The following is a 27,874-nucleotide window of genomic DNA, read 5'->3' as shown; positions in this document are numbered from 1 at the left end:
CTGGAATTCTGCATTCAGTTGGGTATGTCTTTCCCTTTCCTTATTTCCTCAGCTATTTGTAAAGTTTCATCAGACAGCCATTTTGCTTTCTTGCTCTTCTTTTTCTTTGGAATATTTATTGTATTTTTTTTGGGCGGGGAGGAGGCAATGAGGGTTAAGAGACTTGCCCAGGGTCTGGAATATTTTTTGTTGCTGTACAATATTTCAAGTCTCTGTCCATAGTTCTTCAGGCACTCTATCTACCAGATCTTAAATCTATTCATCACCACTTCGTATTCATAAGGAATTTTATTTAGGTCTTTCCTATATGGTCTGATGTTTTTCCGTACTTTCTTCAATTTAAGTCTGGATTTTGCAATAAGAAGCTCATAATCTGATCCACAGTCAGCTTCCTTGTCATGGCAGAGGAACTTGTGTAGCTCAGTGAAACTATGAGCTATACCATGCAGGGTTACCCAAGACAGGCCATAGTGGAGAGTTCTGACAAAAAGTGATTCACTGGAGAAGGAAATGGCAAATCACTCTAGTATCTTTGCCAAGAAAAGCCCATGGACAGTACTAAAATGATAAAAGAGATGACATCAGAAGATGAACCCCTCAGGTTGGAAGGTGTCCAATTTACTGAGGGCAACTACAAGTAACTCCAGTATTAATGAAGCAGCTGGGCCAAAGTTGAAAGGAAGCTCAGTTGTGGATGTGTCTGATGATGAAAGGAAGGTCTGCTGATGTAAAGATCAATGTGGCATAGAAACCGGGAATGTAAGGTCTATGGACTAAGGTAAGCTGGATGTGGTGAAATAGGAGATGGAAAGAATAAACATCTTGAATGTCAGTGAACTTAAATGGATGGGAATGTGTGAATTTAATTCAGATGATCACTACATCTACTACTGTGGGCAAGAATCCCTTAAATGAAATGGAGTAGTCCTCATAATCAATAAAGGGGTGAGAAAAGCAGTACCGGGGTATAATTTCCAAAATAACCAAGTGATATCTGCTTGAAATCAAGGAAAACCATTCAACATCATAGTAATACAAGTCTATGCTCCAACCACTGATGCAGAATATGCCAGAGTTGATAAGTTCCATGGAGACTTACATCTTCTAGAAACAGCACCAAAATGAAGATGTCAATTCATCATAGGGGATTGGAATGCTAAAGGAGAAAATCAAAAGATCATCAGAGTTTGGCCTTGGAGTTAAAAATGAAGCAGGGCAGAGACTAATAGATTTTTGTCAAGATAACTCACTGGTCATAGCAAACACTCTTTTGTCAACAACCCCAAAGGCAGCTTTATAAGTGGACATCACCAGATGGTCCATTCAGAAATTAGATTGATTAAAGACTTTGCATCCAATGGTAGAGAAGCTCTATATAGTCAGTTAAAACAAGATCCAGAGCTGATGGTGGATCAGATCCTGAGCTTCTTATTGCAAAATTCAGGGTGAAGACAGGTTTCTATTCAATCCCTTTGCTTTCTCTATATCAATTCTTTAGGGTCCAGTCCCCAAAAGTATTGCCACAAGAACCAATCAAAGCAGGGAAGAAACCAAGATAAACTACCCCCTACCTATATTTCATTTTCCCTTCTCTGCCCTTCCTTAGTTGTCTCCTTTCCTACAGAAAGATTGAGTCCACCCCAAAGTCAAAGTCAAAACTAATCTCTGGAGGTAGTTTCCGAAACTGCCTTACAATTCAGTTTACATTTCTGAAGCTCCTACTGTATGTGTGCTATGCACTGAATATGTACTGTCCTGTAGGCTGACAGGGACCCAGAAAGTGGCACAGCTAAACAGTCAAAATGCTCAGGAGACTTGAGTGTGTGTGTGTGTGTGTGGGGGGGGGGACTTGCAGCTCCCTGCTCGTCCAGCGCCCTGCGCCCCCATACAGTACCAGTACTAGTCCCCCATTTCCGTCCTGTTCCAGCCCAGGGAGCTGCCCAGCAGGAACTGCCCTGCGTGGAGATATAGGCGCAGGACTTTAGGCGCCTCTTTTTCTCTGCCTTCTGGCGGCGCCCAGAAGATGTGTCCTTGAAGGGTCCTTCTTGCTCCGACTAGACTGGCACAGTTTCCCATCCAGGATGCTCAGCTCGGTGCAGAGCGGCTAAGTGAGAGGCTCTGCTCGCTGCCCGCTGCCCGCTGCCCGCTGTCCCCTGCCCCGGCGCGGGTGCAGCCGCCCCCGTCCCCGCGAGACTGACGGCTCGGACCCGCCTCGGACCGCAGCCCGAGCTGCCACCGCCGCCGTCCTCGGCTGGGCCGGGCCGGGGCAAGGCCAGGGCAGGGCCGAGGAGGACAGGCCAGGATCCCGGCTGGTGACTGGAGGAGGCTTTTCCTACGTCTCCCGGGGCGTCCCCGCCGCTGCCTCTGGACGCGATGCTCCGCTGGATGCGTGGTTTAGTGCTGACAGCAGCTGACGATAGCGATAACGGAGACGAGGAGTCCAACCGCCGCTATGAAAACCTCTTCGTGCAGCTGGACCGCAACGGGGACGGGAGGGTGGACATCACCGAGCTGCAGGAGGGTCTCGGGAAGATGGGCATCTCTCTAGGCAAAGAGGCCCAGCAGGTGGGCAAAGACAAGCCGGAGAAAGGCAGGGATGGGACGGAGGTGGGCAAAACCAAACCCTTTCCCCCAAGATCTAGCGAAAGAGCCCTGGCTAAGGTGAATTTCTTTATTAAGAAAACCACCCTTTTCCCATCCTCATCCTCATCTTAATTTGAGGAATGAAAAATAAGAAAATCTGACTTCTTTTGACCTTTCCAACTTAACCCGTGATCCTATGATTGAATGAGCTTAAAGGGGAAAGACTTCAGTTCCGGAATTCCTTAATAGTGTCCCCTGTGGTTAACAGTGGTGACACACTGTAGCCTTCTCTGAGTGTGTTTCAGAAATTGTGGAGCCCTGGGAAAGAGGCTTCTTCAAAGTATTGTCCATTTCTTTTTAGGAAACATTTCTAGACACGCGAGGCCCTAAATGTGTGTTCATGGCTGCTGTTTGCTGGAAGTACATATGAGAACTCATAGGTGTGGAATCATTTTTTAATGGAGAAAGTGCTGGGTTTGGAGTTAGGATCTGGGTTTGAATCCTTGTGGTACCACTTATTATTTATGTGGGTGATCTTGGGTAAGTCACAACCTTTCTCTAGGTCTCCTTTAAATTTTCGGTGACAGGATTGGACAAGGTGACCTCTAAGGTTCTTACCCAATCTAAAATTAAGAGTCTATTATTCAATTTTGGAAAATAATCAAGCTTTTAAGGCTCTGGTGTACAAATACCAGCTAGAGTTTTGTGCAATTTAACAAGCATTTGTTAAGCAGTCGTTCTATGAAGAGCCCTATGCTGGATGCTATGTGAAAGACAAAGTTTTGATAAGATGGTTCTTGCCCTCATGAAACAAGTAGAGGATAAGACATATAGGACAAGGGCAGCTAGGTGGTGCAGTGGATAAAGCACCAATACTGGTATCAGGAGGACCTGAGTTTAAATCTGGCTTCAGACACTTGACACTTACTAGTTTCGTGACCCTGGGCAAGTCACTCAACCCCACTTGCCTCCCCAAACAAAAACCAAGCAAACAGAGACATATAGGACAAGTAAGTAAGGCATGAAAAGTTTTGTGACTCAACTACATATTATCATGTTGGCCTCCAAAGTGTTTGTACTAGCCTGTTTCCTCACAGTCCTGCCAACATTAGATTTTTTTTCAATCTTAATAGTATTTTATTTTTTCCCCCAGTTACATGTAAATATACTTTCCAACATTAGATTTTTATAAATTTTGTTTTCTATTTTTCTGCAAGGTGATAGCCTCAGGTTGTCTCGACATTCATTTTTCTGATTATTAGAGAATTTGACCTTCTTTTAGCAACAATTTGCATTTTCTTATTCCTAAATTGCCTCTTTCTATCATTTGACCACTGTTCCATGGAGGGATTTTCTTTTGCATCAGTTCCTTCTGATTCTTATGCACCCAATACCTATTTTTATATTTTGAAAGCAAATATTTTCCCAATCTGTTTCTTTTCCTTTAATTTTAGAGATACTTCTTTTTGTTTTAAAAAATCTTTCTATTTTCATATAACCTTTTTCATAAACCCTTTTGTGTCCAGTAAGTTCTTCTATTTGTTTGATAAAAGTCCCTCCTTTAGGTAGGCAAAAACCAAAAAATCCTCATACCCTCCCCCAACACTTTTTCTTCCAGTTTTGTTATGATTTAAAAAAAAATTAGATTGTGAATCCAGTTATTTATTATGATATATGGTATAAGATATGTATCTAAACATTTAAATTGTTTTTGCTCTTTTGCTATCCATTTTTCCCCAAAGTTTTTTTGAATGTTGATTCTATTCCCTAATGTTTTAAAAATGTGAGTTTATCAAACATCAGATTTTTAAATTCATTGGGTTCTATTCCTTAGTTCTTTATTTTTGTCCTTTCTTTCCCCAGTACTAGACATTTTAGAAATGATTATTGCTTTGTAGTGTTTTAATAGCTAGTAGTGTTGCCTCCCCGCCCCCTCTGCTTTTCTTTTTTACTCTTCTTTGTATTCTTGTTCTTTTATTTTATCTTCCTACTTTATACCCTCATTAACTCTTGCTGTTGTTCAGTTATATCTGACTCTTTGTGATCCCATTTAGGGTTTTCTTGGCAAAGATACTGGAGTGGTTTGCCATTTCCTTCTCCAGCTTATTTTACAGATGAAGAAACTGAGCCAAACAAGGTTAAGTGACTTGCCCAGGTCACACAGCTATAAAGCTCAGTCTTCTTGACTGTAGTTCCAGCACCATGTAATGGCCCTATTTTCACGATGTCTTGTAGCCTCTTAAATGGTTTCCTGGGCTCCAATCTCTCCCTCCTTCAGATTGCTGCCAAAGTGATTTCAGTGTGGTGTGTTTATTGAATGATTCTGCTGCTCAAAAATCCTTGAAAGACTCCCTATTGCCCAGTAAATAAAATATTAACTTCTAACCCTGATATTCAAAGCCTACTATTCTCTGATTTCAACCTACCTTCCAATGTGAGAGTGGCATAATAAAGAGAGAGGTGGCTTTGAAGATGAAAGATGGGTTCAAGTCCTGACTCTAGCACATATTGGTTTGTGTAACTCTGGGCAAGTCACTTAAACTTAGTGTTCTGAGCAACCCTCTAAGGCTGTAAGTTGCTGATGAGGTTCTTACTTGCATTGGTAGAGAGGGAGTTTCCTCATATGGGAGCATTCTATACTAATGAAATGAAGACTGAATCTTTATCACTATTTTATCATATGACATCTGTTATGATTTTATCCAATTCAGTGAAATCACTTATTGATATTCTGCATGGTATTGCATTAAATCTCTAAGTTAGTTTGGGGCATTTACTATTTTTGCTATTTTCCCCTGACCTGCACAAGGAATATATTGCTATTTATTCACTTTTTTCTTGATTTCTGTTAAGGAAGTTGTTTTTGTACAGGTTGCTTGTATGACTCAAATCAATATTTGGTGCATTTTTGATATTGTAAAGGTTATTTTTCTCGCTATTAATTTCTTTTTGTCCTTGATGCTGATATATGGTATAGGTGATTTTGGGAGAGGGGAGGGAATTATCTTATGTTTTATTTCTTTATTAAAGTCATTGATCACCATTAATTTTTGTTGTTGACTCCATTTTTAAGGTATATGATCATGTTGTCTGAGAAACATATGCTTTATTCTTTCACAATGATTAGTCTTTTAGTTTCTTTTCATGCCTTATTGATAAGACTTCTAAAGCTATAGTAAGTATAAATGGCAAGTGAAAACATCTCTGTTTTTAATGGGTATGCTTCACTTCAGTGTTTTTCCATTTTCTACAATATTAGCACATCACTTTAAAATATTAAAATCATGGAAATCTTGATTTGGTTTGCCCCTTCCCTACATTGGGCAGATTCCCTTTAATCTGACCAGCTCCCTACATTTCATTCCATTTGATAGTTAATCACCACTGTAGCCACACACAATTTTATTATACCAAGCAAATGAACGAAATATTTGTTAAGAGAAACTCTGTGGAAAGTTCAGCTTTGTCACTTTCCACTGACTCTCCTGGCCATTTCCCAAAGCAGAAAACCAGCTCCTGCTATTCTTTACACCTTCCTTGGGTGACGAATTGATTAAAGGCAAGTTATATCTCTATGATCCCTTTTACGGGGTTTGTAGCCTTAATGTAGGCAAGGAAACAATGTAGGAGGTGAAAGTTTGTCCTTTCCTCTGTGTCCCCCTCCCCCCTTTGGGTTTAATTTCATTTATTTTTTGTTACATTTTGTTTCTGTCTCCCTCCCTCCTTCCCCACCCACCATTTGATAAACACACACACATGCATCCCTTTATTTTTCATTCTATTTATCAGTTCTTTCTCCAGAGGTGGATAAACATCTTCCTTCATAGGTTCTTTGTAACTGATTTGAGTATTTATTACACTCAGAATAACTTAGTTGTTCACACTTCTATAGATATTGCTGATACTGTATACAGTGTTCTTTTGGTTCTGCTCATTTCACTCTTCTTGCCTTCTCTTTTTGAACAGCTGATAAGCCTCTCAAAAGCTGTTCACAACTTGTCCATATCCTACTTTTCCAGCCTTATTATAGTTGTTGTTCAGTGGTTTCATTTGTATCCAACACTTTGCGACCCCATTTGGGGTTTTCTTGGCAAAGATAATGGAGTGGTTTGCCATTTCCTTCTTCAGCTCATTTTATAGATGAGGAAACTAAGGAACAGGGTTAAGTGACTTTCCCAGGGTCACACAGCTAATAAGTGTCTGAGGTTTAATTTGAACTCATGAGGAAGTCTTACTATTTCTAAGCCCAGTGCTCTATCCATTGCACTACCCAGCTGCCTCTTCCGCAATATAAGTCATCTTTACTTCCCATTCTCTCTGTACGACAAACCACATTATGTAACTTTCAAGGGAACTAGAAAAAATGTTCCTTAAATGAATAAGGCATAAAAGGGATAAAAACCAAAGGTTCCTCTATTATGGGGGAAACATGAATGACAAATGGAATTTAAAAGGCAGAAGCTTTTAAATTCCATTTTCCCCTCATTGATCCTTCCAATAAAGAAAATTGCCAATATGGTTTGAAAATTGCAGTGAGCAACAATGAAGTTTGGAGGGTACTGACTCCATCAGGAAAGAGATTACTGATACAGACTACTTAGACAGCATGTGCTCAAAACCATGAGAACTGATGGTTTTTATCTTTAGAATATCAAAAAAATTGGTCAAAATCATCAGAATCACTAGTTTTGAGAATTTATGCCTTTTTAACCTCCTTAGTTTGAAGATGGTAAACACTAAGGTAGTGACTGTGTATGCATTTTTAAAGGAATGGTCTTAGAAATCATTTACCTGTGGCCTTAATTTATATGTCCATATAATAAGTTGGTAGAAAGGGGAGGGAAAAAGAATTTATATAGCACTTACTATAATGTCAGGCACTATGCTATGCACTTCTACAAATATTCTCTCATTTGATCCCCTCAACAACCCTGGTAGGTAGGTATTATTATTTTATAGTTTACAGTTGAGGAAACCAAGGCAAATGAGGTTAAGTGACTTGCCCAGGGTCACACAGTAATTGTCTAAAGCTGGATTGGAACTACTCCTAACTCCAGGCTTAGTGCTCTATCCACTATTCCACCAACTGACTCTAAGAAGAGGGTAAAAAAAAAGAGGATCTTATTTCCGTAATGTTTTTTTTCTTATAATATCAGATGTATATGAGTTTATAAAAGGAAATTGCTCTAGTTCTGAAGAGTAGGTTTATATACAGGTAGCAAAGAGGAAACAGGTGAAGAGGGTGTAGCTGATTATAAGGAAAGGCATTAAGTAAAGGGTGGAGACAGCCGGGGATGTTTCCAATGGGCAAATCAATTAAAATTTGCTCTTGATATGGGTGAACCAGGCAGGAATAGAAAGGTCAAGTCATTTTGGCTTGCTTTGCCATTTCAGTTCAATAGTATTTTATTAAGTGTGTCTTCTCTTTCCAAATTATTTTGCTGGGCATTGGGGATTCAAAGATAAATGATGACACAGTCTCTACACTCAAGGAATTTACAATCTAGTTGGGGGTGGGGAAGATGGATATTAGCAACTTAACTGCAGCTTGGAATATATTAAATTCACAAAGGAGGCTATGAAATATTTGAGGAGAGGAGGATCAGGGAAGGCTTAATGGATGATACTCGGTTTGAAGAAAGAGAAAGATTTCAATAGGTGGATGTGTTGGGGGTGTCCATTCTAGTCATGTTGTTCAGTCATTTCTCAGTGGTGTCCAACTCTTTGTGAATCCATTTGGTGAAGATACTGGAGTGGTTTGCCATTTCCTTCTCCAGCTCCTTCTACAGATGAGAAACTGAGGCAAACAGGGTTAAGTGACTTGCCCAGGCTCATACAGCTAGTTAATGTCTGAGGCCAGATTTGAACTCAGGAAGAGGTGACTACAGGCCTAGCACTCTATCTACTGCACCACCTAGCTATTATAGTCATTGGGGATCACCTATAGAAATGCATGGAAGTAGAAGCAGGCAGAATGAGTCTTCTCCTTTTCTCTAGGAGGTAGAGCCTTGTGACTTAGCTTCAGAGAACTACTTTTGCTCATTAATGTGGCATTAAGGCAGCCCACAGTAAACCGGCATGGTCTTACTTTTGGGTACTTTGTCCAAGATTTTTTGTTTCTGCTAAGTCTATTCCAAGTGTGTTTTGTCAGTCAGTATATAGGATGACATAATTGAAAAATAAAAGAAATTGATACAATTCAAAATGACTAATAAATTTCCTTTCCATTCCTACCTGGCTGATTCAAATTAAATTCAAAAATAGTTTCTTATGCCCACCATGTGGAAGACATTGCGTTAGTTTCTGAGGATATAAGGATAAAAATGCAAATATAGGCCTGATACTCAACAGATTTACTTTCTACAGGAGAACACATTAATAGTTGGCAATTAGATATGTAAACACCGCTGTTCTGGAAGTCTGCAATTTTCATGTCTTTGGTTGGTTTATGGTCATGGACTGAAAAGACTGATTTCCTTAATAGGACCAGTCCAACTATATAATAGTGCTCAAGAATTTCTCTCTAATGGTTTTCTTCTTTCTTGTAGGATTTTTTAAAGGTTAGTGATGCTAACCACGATGAGCAGCTAGACTTTGAAGAATTTATGCAGTACCTTAAAGACCATGAGAAAAAAATGAAGTTGGCATTTAATAGTCTGGACAAAAATCAAGATGGTGGGTTTCCTTTTTTTCATTTGCAACTGGCTTAAAATACATACACATCCCCCCACCCCCACGCATACATATATACATACATATATTTGCTACCAGTAGTTAAGGATGTTTCATTAAGTGTCTAATATGAAAGCTTTTGGCTTTCTTCTTCCCCTAAAGATTAGAATTAATCATCCATCCATCCACGCATCCATGCATCCATGCATCCATGCATCCATGCATCCACGCATCCATCCATCCATCCATCTAGTTATTAAGTACCCACTATATGGCAAGCACAGTGCTAGGCACTAGAGATAAAAAGGCAAAAGTGAGCCAGTCCCTATATTCAAGGAGGATAAAGTCCTTCAGGGGAAGGAGACATACATATGGTTACCTATGTAAAATGCATGCAAAATAAATATAAGATAATTTTTTGTAGGGGTGGGGGATGGGTGAATGGAAGCTAGAGGCATTAGCCACTGGGGAATTTGGAAAGGCTTCATGTAGAAGGTGGTGCTTAAGCTGATTCTTGAAGGAAAAAAGGGATTGAAAGAGACAGAGGTGAGGAGGGGGTGCATTCTGGGCAACCAGGGTCAGCCAGCACAAAGGTGGGAGATGGAATGTCATATTTGAAAAACGGCAAGAAAGATATTTTGGCTGACCTCCAGAATGTGGAAAGAAGAGTAATATATAAATGCAGGTTAGGGCTGACTTCTGAAGGGCTTTAAATTTCTATTAAAAGAATATATGGGGGCAGCTAGGTGGTGCAGTGGATAGAGCACTGGCCCTGGATTCAGGAGGACCTGAGTTCAAATCCAACCTCAGACACTTAACACTTACTAGCTGTGTGACCCTGGGCAAGTCACTTAACCCCAATTGCCTCGCCTATATATATATTTTATCCTAGGGGTAATAGGGAACCATTGGCATTTATTGAGCAGGTGAGTAACATGGCCTGACCTCTGCTTTAAGAAAATCATTGGCAGCTGTGTGGAATATGGATTAGAGAGGGGACAGACAAGATAGGGAGATCAATTAGGAGGCTATTGCAGTAGTCCAGGTGAAAGGTGGCTGTATGAGTAGAGGGAATGGGGATGGTAGGTGAGATGGCATATAGGTAGATATGAGAATATTTGACAATCATTAGATATGTGGACTGAAAGAGAGAGAGAGTGAAGAGTCAGGGACAAAACCAAGGATGTTAAAATGGGTGATTAGAAGGATGAGGGTGCCCCAGATAGAAATTAAACATTTTAGGAAGACGGGTATGTAATGGACCGAATCATGGGTATGTTGGAAGAAAGTGATAAGGGGAGTTGTTTTGGAAATGTTAAGTTTGACATGCTTATGGGACAGTATGTATCAAATGTCCAATAAACATTTGGAGAGTCATGATAGGAGCTCAGGGGAGACAATTCTGCTTCATATTGTAAGGTTGCTATCTAGCTATACTGTCTAAAATATCTAATGAGTAGTCACCAATAAATTATAAGCTTTAGCAAGAGTTTAGACTTTTAAGCATTTATTAAGGAGAATAAGCATTTGGTGAAGAGAGAGAGAAAGAGGCCTAGATTCAGCTATCTGTCTCAGGAAGCCCGCATTTCTGCTCCACTCTCCACGAGAGTCCTGATGAAAGAGAGCGAGAGAGCCAGCCTCTTCTTCCTTCCAATTGTTACAGTTTCCCCTTTGTTTCTTCAAGGAACACGGAGTGTTTCCTTCACAAAACAGTAAAAAACAATAGAATATAATACCTTATGCTAACAAACAATATGTCAATAACAATACAGAAAAGGGAGAAAGGGGAAAGTTTTTCCAGAGGGGTGGTCCCTCATGAACCCATGCTTTGACACAGTCTGCAGAGGGAGGGCCTCTTGCTAAAGCTTATAATTTATTGGTGACCACTTATTAGATATTTTAGACAGTATAGCTAGATAGCAACCTTACAGATCTATCTCAGGGAGCCAGTGTCTCCTCCTCCACTCCCCCCTGAGGTCCTCGGGAAAAAGAGTGAGAGAGCCAGCCTCGCCCCTTCTTCCTTCTAATTGTTACAATATATAGATCTGAGAATTATCTGCATAGAGATGATAATTAAGTTCATGTGATGGAACAGGATAGATGCTTAAGATATACCCACAATTAGGACGTATATTACAGAGAATGAGCCCCCAAAGGATACTAATGGTGGTGATCCGACTGGTAGGAGGAGAATCAAGAAAGGACAGGATCATGATGATATAGAGGAGATGATCAAATAGTATCAACTACTGTAGAAAGGTTGAGAAGAAGGAGGACTTGAGAAAAGGGCTTTTTTTTTTTTTTTTTTGGTGAGGCAATTGGGGTTAAGTGACTTGCCCAGGGGCACACAGCTAGTAAATGTTAAGTGTCTGAGGCTGGATTTGAACTCAGGTCCTCCTGAATACAGGGCCGGTGCTCTATCCACTGTGCCACCTAGCTGCCCCAAGGGCATTATTTTTGATAATTAAGAGATCATTGGTAACTTTGGAAAGACTAGTTTCAGTTGAGTAATAAAATTAGAAACCAGACTGCAAAGGAATGAAAAGAGAGAATGTGACCAGGAATGTAGACTGCTTTTTAAAGGAACTTGGCAGAGAGAAGTAGGAGAAATATCAGTGTTACTTCAGTTAATGGTACAGTCAAGGAAGGGGTTTTCTTTTTTTAAATTTAATTTCAATTATTTTTTTAAAATTAACAACTGTTTATTTTCTTTCCCTTCTATGTACTCTAGGTACCAGTTGCACTGACAAAAAAGAAAATAAAACACTCAAATATGCATAGTCAAAGCATGCTCTTGTATGGTGCCAGAATGTCTGCCTATTCTGCATGTTTAATCCATCACCTTGCTTGTTTCTTCTTTGGTCCTCTAGAATTGTGATTTGTCATTGCATTGATCAGAAGCCTCGAGTCTTTCAGAGTTGTTTTTCTTTTTTAAAAAACAAAAATTCCGGGGCAGCTAGGTGGCTCAGTAGATAAAGCACTGGCCCTGGATTCAGAAGGACCTGAGTTCAAATTCGGTCTCAGACACTTGACACTAGCTGTGTGACCCTGGGCAAGTCACTGAACCCTCATTGCCCCACAAAAAACCAAACCAAAACAAAAAAACCCCCAAAATTCAATTCCCCTGAACTCACCAAACACCAAGTGGAACAGACATTTGCATATACATAGTATAAAAGAACAAGGGGATGGTTTGTGAAATTGCTTACACTTTACTTTTGAAAAAGAAGTATTTCCTCAGGGAAGAGGGAGGTGGGGATGGAACGAGGGATAAAAATTGGAATCCAAAACTATAATAAAAATGTTTATTACTTAAAAAAAAATAAAATATAAGTTGGTCAATGAAAAAAAAAGAAAGAAAAAGAAGTATATAATAAGATGAGTCTGTAGTGTTCAAAGATATCCTGCTTGCCTGCCCCTTTTTCTGGCCCTCTGTTTGTTCTTTTCTTTCCATTTAAAAATAGGTACCTCAATGACCCTCGTTTCTTTTGAGGCTTTATCCTTACCCCTCTTTGACTTCCCACTTCCTCTCCCACTGGAAAAAAAGAAAAAAGAAAAAAAAACCCAAATCCCTTGTAATAACTCTACATAATCAAGCAACAGAAAATCCCATATTGTTTGTGTCTGAAAATGTATCTCATTATGCATATTGAGTTTTTCACCTGTCTGGAGGTGAGTAGCATGTTGAGTTATGCAGATTTCTTAAGTCTTTCAAAAGTGTTTTTTCCCCCTTCATAATGTTACTGTATAACTTAGTTTTTCTGGTTCTGTTCACTTCTGTCTACATCATTTCATATGGGTCTTTTGAATTTTCCCCGAAATCACCCATTTCATTGTTTCTTATTGGTATTCCATTACATTAAAATACTCTAATTTTGTTCAGCTAATCCCCAAATTGGTGGGAACCCCCTTAGTTTTGAGTTCATTGCTACTACAATAAGAGATGCCATAAATATTTTTTATACATATGTATATGTTTACTCTTTCTTTCATCTCTTTGGAGGTAATAGATCTAGTGGTAGTATCTCTTGATCAAAAGGGTTTGGCAAGGGCAGCTAGGTGGCACAATGGATAAAGTGCCTGCCCTGAATTCAGGAGGCCTTAGTTCAAATCCAGCCTCAGACACTTAACACTTACTAGTTGTGTGACCCTGGGCAAGTCACTTAACCTCAATTGCTTCACCAAAAAAAAAAAAAAGAAGAAGAAAAAAAAGGGGGGGGGTTGACACAGTTTGGCGTCTTTTTGTACATGGTTTTAAATTACTTTCCATAATGGCTATAGCAATTTATATCTCTATTCTTTCAGGCAATTTTCATCTTGGGGTCTCTTTCAGGAGATGAATGGTTGGTGGATTCTTTCTGCTTTTACTTTGCTCCCTGGTTCTAAGCGATCTAGGCAGTTATCATTTTTGATTTTGGGATGTATAATATACAAACTTTTTTTTGGAGGGGGGGGTCATGATTTTCAGGTGTTTCATTTACTCTTTGATTAAATCTTCTTGACCTAGGTCACTTGTATTTGATTATATTCCATACATTTTCCAATTTGGTTTTTTCCCCCAAAACTTTTGATTTTATTTTAATATTTCTTGCCTCATTGATTTATTGTTTTCTGTTTGGCCCATTCCAAGGCATTCAGTTCTTGTGTAAGATTTCCTATTATGTGTTCTTATTTTGTTATTTTTTATTTTTTGCAGGGCAATGAGGGTTAAGTGACTTGCCCAGGGTCATATAGCTAGTAAGTGTCAAGTGTCTGAGGCCAGATTTGAACTGAGGTCCTTCTGAATCCAGGGCAGGTGCTTTATCCACTGTACCACCTAGCTTCCCCTTCATGTGTTCTAAGGTGTTCAATTCTCCTTGACTTTTTTTTCCTTTTAGCTATTCCATTTTCTATCTTTAGTTTCATTTCTTCCAGGTATTGTTGTATTTGTGGCTAAGATTTATTCATCCATTTATTTATTTAGTTAGTTTTTGGTGAGGCAGTTGGGGTTAAGTGACTTGTCCAGGGTCACAATCTAGTAAGTGTCTGAGACCAGATTTTAACTCAGGTCCTCCTAACTCTAGGGCTGGTGCTCTATCCATTGTACCAAACTAGCTGCCCTAAGATTTACTTATTTATTTATCTGCCCACCTACCCACCCATTTATTCATTCATTCATCTATTTATTTATTAATTCATTTATCTATTTATTTATTCTCTGAGTTGTTTTTTTTTTGCTTGCAAGGCAATGAGGGTTAAGTGACTTGCCCAGGGTTACACAGCTAGTAACTGTCAAGTGTCTGAGGCCACATTTGAACTCAGGTCCTCCCGAATCCAGGGCCCCTGCTTTATCCACTGCAACATCTAGCTGCCCTATTCTCTGACGTTCTAATTTGACTTGTGGAGTTAATCTTTTTTCTATGTTTACCCTCAGACAAAGGTATTTCTCCATTGTTTGACTTTTTCCTTCTGTTTATTTTTCTTTCTGCAGTCTAAATTTCTGGATTGAGGGCTCATTCTTGGGTTAAACTATGCTTCCATACTCTTGAATGCTATGGCCAGGCCCTACATAGTCCTAGATCTCACCTTAGGCAGGAACTGTCTTCCTTTGTCTTTTGCTATTGTTCAAGCTGCTGCTGCCTGGTGCTGGTTTGGGTTAGGGCTACCTGGATACTGAGTTGGGCACTGGATATCCGGACAATGCTCTGGACTTATCACCTGCTATGTAAGTTTCTTGACATAAGGGATCATTTAATATATTTATTTTCTATTCCTGGCAGCTTTTGCTATCGTGGTTCAGTCATTTTGGTTGTGTCATATTCTTTGTGACCCCATTTGGGGTTTTCTTGGCAAAGACACTGGAATGGTTTGCCATTTCCTTCTCTAGCTCATTTTACAGATGAGTAAACTGAGGCAAACAGTGTTAAGTGACTTGCTCAGGGTCACACAGCTGGTAAGTGTCTGAAGTCAGCTTTGAACTTGGGTCTTTTTAAAATTCTAGTACTGGTGTGCTATCCTCTGCACCACTTAGCTGCCCCTTGTAACTTTTAACCCCGTTCTTTTTTTTGGGGGGGGGGGTGAGGCATTGGGGTTAAGTGACTTGCCCACAGTCACACAGCTAGTAAGCATCAAGTGTCTGAGACCCGATTTGAACTCAGGTCCTCCTGAATCCAGGGCCAGTGCTCTATCGATCTACTGTGCCATCTAGCTGCCCCATTCTAAGGACAAAAACCTGTGTTTCATAAATACCTATTTTGCTTTGAATTGGAATAAAATAAGTTTTAGGTGTCTTGAAAGATTTAATTTAAAATTTGGCTTTGCTGTCTCCATTAAAAAAAATAAGTTGTTTCATGACTTGGCATCTTCTGAAAGGCAACAATGAAAAATACTGATATTGGCTCAAAATGACTGAAAAATGGCTGATTAAGTTATAGTATATGATTATGATGGAATACTACTGTTCTGTAAGAAATGACCAACAGGTTGGTTTTAGGAAAACATGGCAGCTAGGTAGATAGAGCACTGGTCTGGGAATCAGGAAATTGATCTTCCTGAGTTCAAATATATCCTTAGATGCTTACTAGCTGTGTGACCTCTGTGCCGAGGTAGAGCGGGCACCAGGCTCAGGACCAAGCACAGGAGGCCATGGACAAGGCCAGAGAGAAGGACAGGGAGATCACAGAGTGGTCCAAAGAAGTCTTTAGCCTCCAGGAGGCCCTCAAGGGCCAGCCAAGATGAAGGGCCCCTTTGCCAGGAGTGGCCACTCTCCAGGGGCAGGTGAAGACACTACAACAGCAGCTGGAGGACACACACAGAGATGTCACAGCACAGTGGTGGCCTTGTATCAGAGTCACTTGCTTTATGCCATCCAGGATCAGATGGATGAAGATTTCCAGCCGATTCAGAATCAGATTCTACAGAGGCAGCAGTTCCAGGCACAGGCCCCTGAGAGGTCCCTGGCCTCACCCTTCTCACTCTGTGCAATCCTCCAGACTCTGGCACTGCCCAAGACACACCTTCTGGATCCTGGCATCACTCCAGGGCCACTATCCACACACAGATGTACCTTTTGGTCCCTGGCACTGCCCAAGGCGCACCCAGTAGAGCCTGACACCACCCCTGGACAACCTCCAAACCCAGACACAGTCTCTGTACTTTGGGCCTCCCCTTTTGCTGCCTTTACAACTCTTCCCCTTTCCTAAACTATCTGAACACACATAGAATGGGGGAGTTGGGGAAGGATTGAGACAGTGGCATATGGTCACTTAAGTGCAAGTCACTTAACCCTGTTTGCTTCAGTTTCTCATCTGTAAAATGAGCTGGAAAAGGAAATGGCAATCCACTCTGGAGTAGCTAGGTGATGCAGTGAATGGAGCATGGGCCTTAGAGTCAGGAGGTCCTGAGTTCAAATCCAATCTCAGAGACTTACTAGCTGTGTGACCCTGGGCAAGTCACTTAACCCCAATTGCCTCCAAAAAAAGAAAAGAAAAGAAAAAGAAAAACATGGAAAGATTTCAATGAAATAATGCAGAGTGAAAGGAACAGAATCAAGAGAACACTGTGTACAGTAACGGCAATAGTATTTGAAGAGTAACTGTGAATTATGACTAAGCTATTCTGAAGAATATGGTCATTCATATCAACTACAAAAGACTTATAAAGGAAAATGCTATCCACCTTCTGAGAAAGATTTGATTTATGGAAGTATGTATTATATGGTTCCACATATATATCTATATGTGTGGGCCTTCTCTAATGTGAGGTTGGGAGAGAGGGAAGGAGACAACTTAGAACTCAAAACATAGCATAAAAAAAAAAGAAAAAAGGAGGGAAAAATAAAATACAAATATTTCTCAGAACTAGCATGGTACCTTTACAAAAATAGACTATGTGGGGGCAGCTAGGTGGCGCAGTGGTTAAAGCACCAACCCTGGAGTCAGGATGACCTGAGTTCAAATCCGGTCTCAGACACTTGACACTTACTAGCTGTGTGACCCTGGGCAAGTCACTTAACCCCCATTGCCCCGCAAAAAAAAAAAAAAAAGAAAAAATAGACTATGTTCTAGAACACAGAGAAATTATAAGTAAATGCAGAAAAGCAGAAATATCAAACACATTCTTTATAGACCATAATGTCATAAAATAGTAATGCAAGGAACACAAAGAAAACAAAGCTGTAAATGTAGACTTAAAAATGATGTCTCAAATAATGAATGATTCAAAGGATAAATCACAGAAAATGACTAAAAAAGAATGATGATAGAACAACATGCAAAACTTCTTGGACATAGCTAAAACTGTCCTGAGAGAAAATAGTTACATTCCTTAGAACATATATCAACAAAACAGAAAAAGAGAAGTTTAATGAAATGAATATGCAATTAAAATTAGATAATTAGCAAATAAACCCTAAACACGAATACCAGAGGAAATTTTGAAAATTACAAGAGAAACCAATACATTGGAAAAGAAAAAACTTGTAAAACTGACAAACATAACTAAAATCCAGTTCTTTGAAAACACTAACAATTTTGACTTTTAGCTGACTTTTAGTTAGTTGATAAATCTTTAGCTAAAAAGAGCCACCAAATTACTTAAATAATAAATGAACAATGTGAAATCAGAAGTTCAGAGAAAAAAATAAATAGAATTATTAGAACTTGCTGTTAATAGTCACACCAACAAAAACTGATAATTTAAAGAAAGAGGTTATCTACAAAACTATAAAATAGTCAAATAAATTCAATTTTTCAGTAGATGGATTTCTAAATTTTTTATAGTTATTTTCTCTCATGTTGAATGTAATTTTTTAAAAATTTCTTTCTGCTGGTTTTTGTTAGTAATATATAGGAAGACTAACTTTTTATATGGGTTTATTTTACATTCTACTATTTTACTTGTCAGTATTCCAATTAATTTTTCTATATCTATTGACAGAAATAGGATAATTTGATTGTTCTTGTTATTAATTTGTTTTGTTATATTTGTGATTTTCTTCATATTGAACCAACAATGTATTCCTGGTACAAACCCTATCTGGTTACAGTGTACAGTCTTTGGTAATGTATTGCTATGGACTCATTGCTAATATTTTGTTTACTTTTTTATGTCAATATTCATGAAGGATATAGGTGTGTAGTTTTCTTTCTCTAATCTGTTTCTCTTTGGTTTACGTATCAAAACCATATCTGTATAATAGAAGGAATTTGGCAGGATATTTTCTTTTCCTGTTACTTTAAATAATACGGTTTAGGTAATGTTGGAATTAACTATCCTTTGCATATATGGTAGAATTCACACGTGAATCCACCTGGTAATAGGAGATTCATTTATTTCTTGTTTTTTTTTTAGTTTTTAAAAATTTTTTCTTAGTTTTTCCAAGATTGGCTTAAGTTCTCTTTATTATTCTATTAATTTGGACAGCTTGTATTTTTGTAGATATTTATCTTTTTCTTTCAAATTGTCAGTTTTATTGACACTTAATTGAGCAGAAATTAATCAGTAAACATTTACTAAGAACCTTCTATGTGTCAGGTAATATTGCAAAGTTGTTTTAATTTTCATTTCTCTAATTATTAGTGATTTAGAACATTCTTTCATATGACTATTGATAGCTTTGATTTCTTCTTTTGAAAAGCATCTGTTCATATCCTTTATTTATGTAGGTTTATTTTTTATTCTGCATCTCTGCTAAAGATGTTAATTGTTTTGACTATTTTTAATGTGTTCTCTTGGGTTGTCTAAGTATACCGTCATATCAGCAAAGAGTAATTTTGTTTCTTTGGTGTTTATTCTTATTCCTTCAATCTCTTTCTGCTCAGGAATGGCTCTTTAAAAAATCTATCTATTCATTTATTTATTTACAAATTTGACTCAGTTCCCTACATATCTGAGAAACTTGCTGTAAACAATTTCCCCCAGATTCCTGCTATTATTCTAATTTTGACTGCATTGGTTTTGTGTGAAACCCTTTTAATTTAATGTAATCCAAATGATCCATTTTACTCCCCATGAGCTTCACTATATCTTTTTTTTATTTTGGTCATAAACTCTTTTTAAAAAATTAATTAAAAAAATTTTAGACTTATTTTCCAAATTACATGTAAAAGCAAATTTTGACATCGATTTCTTTATCTGTAGATCTTTCCAAATTTTTGCTCTCCCTGGTTTTAGGTATGAAAGTCATATTTGCGTCACAAAAGGAATTTGGTTGGACTCCTCCTTTGCCTATACTGTCCTGGGGATTTTTTTTCTTTAGGGAACTCATTTATTGCTTGTTTAATTTCTTTCTCTAAGGTCAGGTTGTTTAAGTATTGTATTTTAGCTTCTTTTAGTCTGGGCAATTTGTATTTTTGTAAATTTTTGTTAATATCTATCTGTTTTACTTAAATTGTCAGGTTTTTTTGTTTTTGTTTTTGTTTTTGTTTTTTTTTTGCCATATAATTGGGCAAAATAGCTCTCTGACAACTACAACTTCTCTCCTCCCTGGAGCTATAACCTATACCCAAGTAGGGTTCCTGCTTTAATTTTATCTTCATTGATCGATATTAACAGTTTGGTTTTATTCATTCCTTTTTTGAGCAAATTAATGAATGGTTTGTCTATTTTATTGTTTTTTCATAAAACATGCTTCTATTTTTATTTATTAGTTCAATAGCTTTTTTACTTTCAATTTTGTTAATTGCTCCTTTGATTTTCAGGAATTCTATTTTGGTGTTTAATTTTTAATTTGTTCTTTTTCTATTTTTTTAGTTGTGTACCCACTTCATTGATTTGTAGTTTATCTCTTTTGTTGATGTAAGGCTTTACAGATATAAAATTTCCCCTCAGTACTGCTTTCACTGAATCCCACAACTTTTGGTATGCTGTTTAATTGTTAAACTGTTTACATTTCTAAATGAGAAGATGATAAATGCAACTACAAAGAACTTTATCATCCTTGGGGCATTTAGAAGGAGTCTAATTAGAAAATGGGCATGGGACTGAGTTTATAATGTTGGGAAAGTTGAGAAGGAGGGATGTACTGGAAGAAGGAGGAAGGGAGAGAAAGAATAGGGAAATTATCTCACATAAAAGAGGTGTGCAAGGGAGGATTTTTAAATGGAGAGGAAAATGGTGGTGGTGGGAACAACACTTGAACCTCTCGTCTGAATTGGTTTAAAGAAGGAAGATTATATATTATATACATGCATTATGTGCATGTACATATATATATATATATATATTTAACTTCCTCATGATTTCTCACTTATGTTTACCTTTTTATGTTTCTCCTGAGTTTTGTGTTTGAATGTAAAATCCTTTATTGAACTCTGGTCTTTTCATAAGGAATACCTAGAAGTCCTTTATTTTAGTTGTTACATGTTAATTTTTTTCCCCTGTAGGATTACACTTAATTTTTCTGGGTAGGTTATTTTGGGTTATAATCCTGGTTACTTTGCCTTCCAGAATATCACATCCTAAGTCCTCTAATACGGTAGCTGCTAAATCATGTGTGTGTTCCTGAATGTGACTCTGTTATTTGAATGATTTCTTTCTGGCAGCTTGAAGTATTTTCTTTTTGACCTGGTAGCCCTGGCTCTAATATTCCTGGGAATTTTCATTTTGGAATCTCTTTCAGGAGGTTATTGGTAGATTCCTTCAATTTCTATTTTGGCCTCTGGTTCTAAGATATCTGAACAGTTTTTCTTCATACTTCCTTTGTCTAGGCTCTTTTTTTTTTTTTTTTTTGGATCATAGCTTTCAGGTTGTCTAATAATTCTTATATTATCTCTCCTCAATCCATTTTCCAGGTCAGTTGTTTTTCTTTTTTCTTTTCTTTTTTAGTGAGGCAATTGGGGTTAAGTGACTTGCCCAGGGTCACACAGCTAGTAAGTGTTAAGTGTCTGAGGCTGGATTTGAACTCAGGTACTCCTGACTCCAGGGCAGGTGCTCTTTCCACTGTGCCACCTAGCTACCCCTCAGTTATTTTTCTAATGAGCTATTTCACATTTTCTTCTCTTTTGTCATTTTTACTTTGTTTTTATCATTTATTACTCTCTTATGGAATTATTAGCTTCAGTTTGACCAATTCCAATTTTTAAGGAATAATTTTCTTCAGTAAGGTTTTGTATCTCTGTTTCCATTTGTCCACTTCTGCTTTTTAAGGAATTATTTTCTTCAGCATTTTTGTGCCTTTTTTTCTTACCAAATTGTCTTTCATTGCTCTCATTTCTTTTCTCAGTTTTTCCTTTACCACTTTTACTTTAAAATTAATTTTTTTTTGCTCTTAAAAAAAATCTCTTTATTTAGTCTTTAAAGGAATTCTTGTTGGGCTTATGTCCAATCTACATTTTTCTTTGAAGCTTTGTAGATCTCCCCCCGCCCCCCCATCATTATCTTCTGAGTTGTGTCTTAAACTTCCATTCACCATAGTAGCTTTTATGGTTAGGACCTTTAAAAAATTTGCTCATTTTCCCAGTCTATTTCTTGACCATAGATTTTATGTTACAGTTGGACTCTGCTTATTCAGGTCATTATCCTAAACTTTAGGCTTTTTTTTACCCTGCTGTTTTCACAGGTCGTCCTAGGGTTCTGTAAATTTTTGTTGCTTCCAAGGTGGTATGATTAGGAGATATGTGGTCTCTGCTTTCCTGATCTGCACTCTGATCCTTTCCAAAGTAGAAGCCCTGCTCTCTAACAACTACAACTTATCTCTTCCCTGGAGCTGCAAACTATACCCAAAAAGGGTTCCTGCTTCCTTGCATCAGACCACAGACACTCCTCTCTATCCTAGAACTATGGGGAAAAAACAACTTGTAATGGGCAATGTCGTAAAATGGTGCCTGGTCTTGCACCCAGTACCAACAGTACTAACACAGGGGTCCCATGTGATCTCTTTCTGACCAAATATTCAATCTTCTTACTGTCTCTGGTCTGTTTCTACTGTTTTTACTGCTGCCTCCACTGCCTGCAGAGGAGACAGCTAATGTTTTCTGCTGCACCGCACTCCCAGTCAGGCCCCATCCCAGTGCTACAGACCTCTTCTCTCCTAAGTTGTCCTGGGCTGAAAAAATGCTGCTTTTGTTGGTTATGCTGCTTTAGAATTAGAATTTGACACGTTATTTTTAAGTTGTTTAGAGGAGAATGTTGGGAGGGCTTAGCCAGAATGCTACTGCCTATGCTTCACCATTTTGGCTCCACTAGTTTTTTTGCTTTCATTTCTATTAATCCCTTGTTTTATTTTCAGAATTTCTGCCTTTGTGTTTAGTTGGGGTTTGTTGGTTTTCGAATTATTTTCTTTTTTTAAAAAATAAAAGTATTTTATTATTTTCCAGTTACATGTAGAGATAGCTTTCAGCATTTGTTTACATAAGATTTCAAATTTCAAATTTTTCTCTTTCCCTCCCCTCCCTTCCCCCCTCCCCAGGACAGCCGGCAATCCAATATAGGTTATACACACACACATGTTTTATATATATATATATATATATATATATATATATATATATATATATATATATATATATATATATACACACACACACACATATATGTTTATTTATATATATATATATACACATCTACATCTACATAACAACATTAAACATATTCCTGCATCAGTCATGCTATAAGAGAAGAATCAGAGCAATAAAGAAAAACCTCAAAATAGAAAAACAACAGCACCAAAAACAAAAGAAATAGTATGGTTCAATCAGCATCCATATTCCATAGCTCTTTTTTTTCTGGATTTGGAGAGCCTTTTCCATTATGAGTCCCCTGGAACTTTATTGTACCATTGTGTTGGTGAGAAGAATCCAGTCTATCACAGTTGATCAACACATAATGTTGATGATACTGTGTACAATGTTCTTCTGGTTCTGCTCATCTCACTCATCATCAATTCATGCAAGTCCTTCCAGGTTTCTTTGAACTTCTCCTGCTCATTGTTTCTCACAGCACAATAGAATTCCATTACATTCATATACCACAACTTGTTCAGCCATTCCCGAACTGATGGGCAACCCCACAATTTCCAATTCCTTGCCACCACAAAAAGAGCAGCTATAGATTATTTTTGAACATGTGGGTCCTTTTCCCTTTTCTATGATCTCCTTGGGAAAAAGACCCAAAAGAGAATGATTCTAATTATTTTCTAATTGTATTTTCAACTCTCTCTCTCTCTCTCTCTCTCTCTCTCTCTCTCTCTCTCTCTCTCTCATGATGATGAATGTGTTTAGAGATATGTTTTTTTTCTAAGTACTTCTTTGGCTGCATCCCAAGAGTTTTTGGTTTGTTGTTTCACTATTATATGTTTCTTTGATTAAATTTCCCATACCCATCAATTTTTAAGGATTTGGTAACTTAGTCTCTAATTAATTTCTTAATACTTTCTTCAAAGTCCTTTCATTGAATGTTACTTTTATTGTATTGTGGTCAGTAAAGGGTATGTTTGATATTACATATTTATGAAGCTTTTATGCTTTATTACATGACTAATATTTGTATGGGTGCCATGAACAGCTGAGAAATATATATGTATGTGTGTGTGTGTGTGTGTGTGTGTTCTTCTCACAGAAGTTGGGGACCGTGGGTATATGAAACACAGCATATAATTAAATGTCAGACTTCATTATTGTTTTGGTTAGTTTTGCTGAACTGTGTTGTTATCTTCTTTGTTATATAGAATGACACCCTTGGAAGGGTGGGGAGGGATACATTTTGAAGTGGAGGTGATGTAAAAACAAAAGATATCAATAAAAGTGTGAAAAAAGGAGCCTATTGTTTTCTTCGATGGTTCCCTAGAAGTTCAAATGGGGTGTTCACTCTTGATGTTTTATTTAACCTTTGCATGTAAAGTCCAGGCACTATCATAATTCTTGGAATTGTATAGACTGTTATAACAATACTCATAAAATGTTGGCATCAGTGTCTTTTCAAAGGCTTTCAAATGACATGTTTCTTTTCATTCTTTTAAAGGAATGATTGAAGCCTCAGAAATTATCCAGTCGCTCAAGATACTAGGCATAGATATTTCTGAACGACAGGCAGAGAAAATTCTTCAAAGGTTAGCCCTGATTTTAATTTTTGATATTTTTTTTTAAAAAAGCTTTAATTTCAGTGTTCCATAATAGAAGTTGTGGTCTGTAGAAATATGGTCCTTTTTTCTTTTTCCTTCATCTTGTGAAAAAGATATTTGACTTCTTTATATTGTTTATCGGGTTGACTCTGTGTGTATAAAATATACATGTATATAAATGTATGTGCATAAATATTCATACATAAATATGTGTGTATCTGGACTTTAAAAAGATACTATGCAAACTCAATCAATAAGTCAATAAGCATTTGTTATGCCCCTACTATGCGCCAGGGACTGAGTTAAGCAAAAAAGGGTAAAAACAGTCCCTGCTCTCAAATAGTCTAATGGGAGAGACAACTCGTAAATAACTAGTTATATAGAAGATAAATACAGAGTAAATGGAAGGTAATCTCAAAGGGGAAGGCACTAGCATAGAGGTAACTGGGAAAGGTCCCCTGCAGGGAATGGGAATCTGAACGGCTGAAACCTGGGAAACTTAAGAGGGAATGGAGAGGAGGGAGACAATTCTAGGCATGGGAGGTAGCTAGTTCATAGGAAGGGAGATGGAAGATGGGGTGTAGTTCGCCAGCATCAGCAAGCATTAGTGTAGCTGAATGGTGGAAGGTTTGGAGGAGACTCTAAGCATAAGAAGACTGGAATGCTCTGGAGAAACAAGGGAGTGAAGAGTTTTGATGCCAAACAGAGGATTTTATATTTGAACTGAAGGGCCCAGGAAGCCACTGGAGCTTATTCTGGAGTGCAGAGGCAAAGTCATCAGACCCATGCTTTTGGAAAATGTAAACAACCGGCTGAGAACCTGGGGAGCTTGATCAGAATGGGCCCAAACTAAGTCACATCAACCCAAAGCTGCTGGTCGATGAGGGTAGGCCGGAAAAAAACTTATGGAAAGCATATCACAAACCTTAAAGCCCTTTAGAAATTTAGAACTTTCTCTTCTCTTTGGCTAACCTGTTCCTCTGGTCTTTCTTCCAATCAATCCCCTAATCCCCTAATTGTTGTTATCCTTCTTTACTGCTCTAGGGAAAAACACCTTTTCCTTGCACTCTCTTGTCTCCTCCCTATGCTAATCCTTAGCTAATTGAACTGTAGCACTCCTTAGTTCCTCTCAATCTCCCTCTTTTCCATTGACTTTCCATAGAGTTTAGGGCTTTAGGCTATTAAAAAAAAACCAGTCTCTTCCCCTTGTATTCCTTTCTACTCCCTCTTCAAACTAAGGGAAACCTGGGGCAGCTAGGTGGTGCAGTGGATAGAGCACTGGCCCTGGAATCAGGAGGACCTGAGTTCACATCTGATCTCAGACACTTAACACTTACTAGCTATGTGACCCTGGGCAAGTCACTTAACCCCAATTGCCTCACCAAAAAAGCCAAAACAAACCTCAAGGAGGTCAGGCTTTCCGTAGACCAGAAGAAATGTTCCAAACAACCAGAAGAAATGTTCCAAACAAGCTCGGGATGAGGCTTTTGCTCTGAAAGAGGGGGTTTGCTTCAAAAGCAAAGTGACTTCTGTCTGTGTCAGTTAAAGGTTAGTGGTGGTTCAGAAACTTCAAGGAAGATACCTGACCTAATAATACTCTCTACTTTGTGGTTCGTAAGAGAATAGTGTATGTATGTGTGTGTGTGTGTGTGTGTGTGTGTATGTGTGTGTGTATGAATGATTGTTGGCCGCCTCAGGGAAGGGGGAGAGGAGGAAGGGAAAGAGGAATAAAAATTGGAACCCCAAACTATAAATAAAAATGTTTATTATTAAAAAAAATAAAGTAAGATGACTTAAAAAAAGAGAATTGTGTATGGAAAAATAATTTTACCTTTGAATTATCCATGGAACACACTTATTTAAAAACCAGCTTTGAATAGCCTGAGAGTGGGGAAAAGTAAAACACCCATTTCTTATGAAAAGTGATCAAGAAGATACTAATTACTACTGACTCATTTGCCTACTTCTCTCTATAAAACTTTTGTGAAGATATTCTATACAAATTGAGGGCATCCTCACTGAAAAGATGATAAGGGAGCAGGTAGGCTTTTTGTGTGTGTGTGTGTGTTTTGTTTTGTTTTTTTTTTTGCAGGCAATGGGGGTTAAGTGACTTGCCCAGGGTCACACAGCTAGTAAGTGTCAAGTGTCTGAGGCCGCATTTGAACTCAGGTACTCCTGAATCCAGGGCCGGTGCTTTAACCACTGCGCCATCTAGCTGCCCCACAGGTAGGCTTTTACAAAAAATATATATGGCGGTCAGCATCTTCACAGTCACATGTGTGCTTACTGCATGGATAGGAGATAGGGTGTTTCCTAGTGCTCTATGTAAGTTCTTTACATAAGAGTGTGTATGTGTGTGTGTGTGCGTGTAGGGATGAAATTGCTGGTCTAGTTAGAAAAAAATGTCACATTTTCAGTCACAGCTGAAAGGCACATAGAATATGAGATCACACTGTACTTGTTATTTGTGGATTACTAAAAAAAAAAACCCATTTAATTTGGTAGAGACAAATGCATCCTGAAGGTTTCTCCTTCAACAAGGTGTCTCCCATGGTTAACCGATCTCCTTGATATATACAAGAGCAGAGCATTACAGCCCTCTGATTATCAGTATCAAGAAAGGGATAAAACAGGCAGACATATGTTGGTCAGAAGTATTTGCTACCGTCTCGGAGGACAGCCAGCTCAAGGTCCAAGTGGAAGGGGGAGATAGATCTCTGTTTCCCTTAGAGGCTTCTAGAGGGTGAGATTGTGCTGCTGCTTCTAGTCATAAAGGGTTGTTTGGAGCATTGGATAATTAAGTGATTTCCCAGGGTTACACAGCTAGGGGGTGTCAGAGGTCTTGAATCCAGGTCTTCTTGACTCAGGGGCCAGTTCTCTACTCATTATATCATGTTGCCACAAATGTTATATGGAGCAATCAATCCTGGGCTATTTTTCTGGATGTTTTGCTAGTTTCTCAGGCCCATACCCATTTGTAAGTGTTGATTATTCCATTATAAGAGACAGCTGCCTTGTTGTCAGGGAGTACAGGAAAGGCTATTCTCTTGAGCAGAAAAGTCTTTTTAGGGTTTTCTCAAATTTCCAACCACTAGAGCATGAGATTTCCTCTACCTCTTCTCTGCCTGCCTTACCTACCGCATTCTCTTTGTCTCCCTTCTTTGTCCTTCTAGCTTTGTTATTTTCACTTTTGCGGTTTTATTTGTGTTTCCATGATTTTGTTCTGTGAGATTGTAAATTCCTTAAAGGCAGGTACTGTGCCTGGAACTTTGTTTTTATGATTATCTCTCACTGATACATAGTTCTGAATGCAGATTATAATTGTTGATCGACTAGCATTTCACTAAGGCAATTTTCTCTGTGTTAATTTCACAATTAACAATTCACTAGGGCATTTTTCTTTAGTACAATAAGAACCTTACAGTGAATGAAGGAAAAAAAAATTAAGGACATATTATGTTGTCAGGCACCATGATGAATGCTGGAAGTACAAATATTGAAAGAGATAATAAGTAAATAGACAGGCAGAGAGAGATAGATGAGAGAAAGATAGATGATAGATCGATCGATCGATAGATAGAT

At 38.2% G+C, this 27,874-nt stretch overlaps 1 protein-coding gene across 8 annotated transcripts in view; it reads left to right on the top strand.

Annotated features, from left to right (window-relative positions):
- Positions 1-1,458: 1,458 nt before the first annotated feature.
- Positions 1,459-27,874, top strand: part of LOC122726330 (calcium-binding mitochondrial carrier protein SCaMC-1-like) — a 50,998-nt gene continuing 24,582 nt past the window's right edge. For 4 of the 8 annotated variants that reach the window (XM_043963989.1, XM_043963993.1, XM_043963991.1 and 1 more), the window contains exons 1-3: positions 1,459-2,661; positions 9,132-9,258; positions 24,193-24,280. In XM_043963989.1, coding sequence (XP_043819924.1) covers positions 2,374-2,661; positions 9,132-9,258; positions 24,193-24,280 — 503 coding nt within the window. In that variant the 5' untranslated portion in view covers positions 1,459-2,373. The remainder of the gene's footprint in view (positions 2,662-9,131; positions 9,259-24,192; positions 24,281-27,874) is intronic. The other 4 variants (XM_043963992.1, XM_043963997.1, XM_043963996.1 and 1 more) reach the window with 3 other exon arrangements.

Source organism: Dromiciops gliroides, chromosome 4 (assembly GCF_019393635.1).
Source record: "Dromiciops gliroides isolate mDroGli1 chromosome 4, mDroGli1.pri, whole genome shotgun sequence".
Lineage (NCBI taxonomy): Eukaryota > Metazoa > Chordata > Mammalia > Microbiotheria > Microbiotheriidae > Dromiciops > Dromiciops gliroides.
Note: the sequence above shows the minus strand (reverse complement) of the source record. Positions and strands in the feature narration are given on the sequence as shown.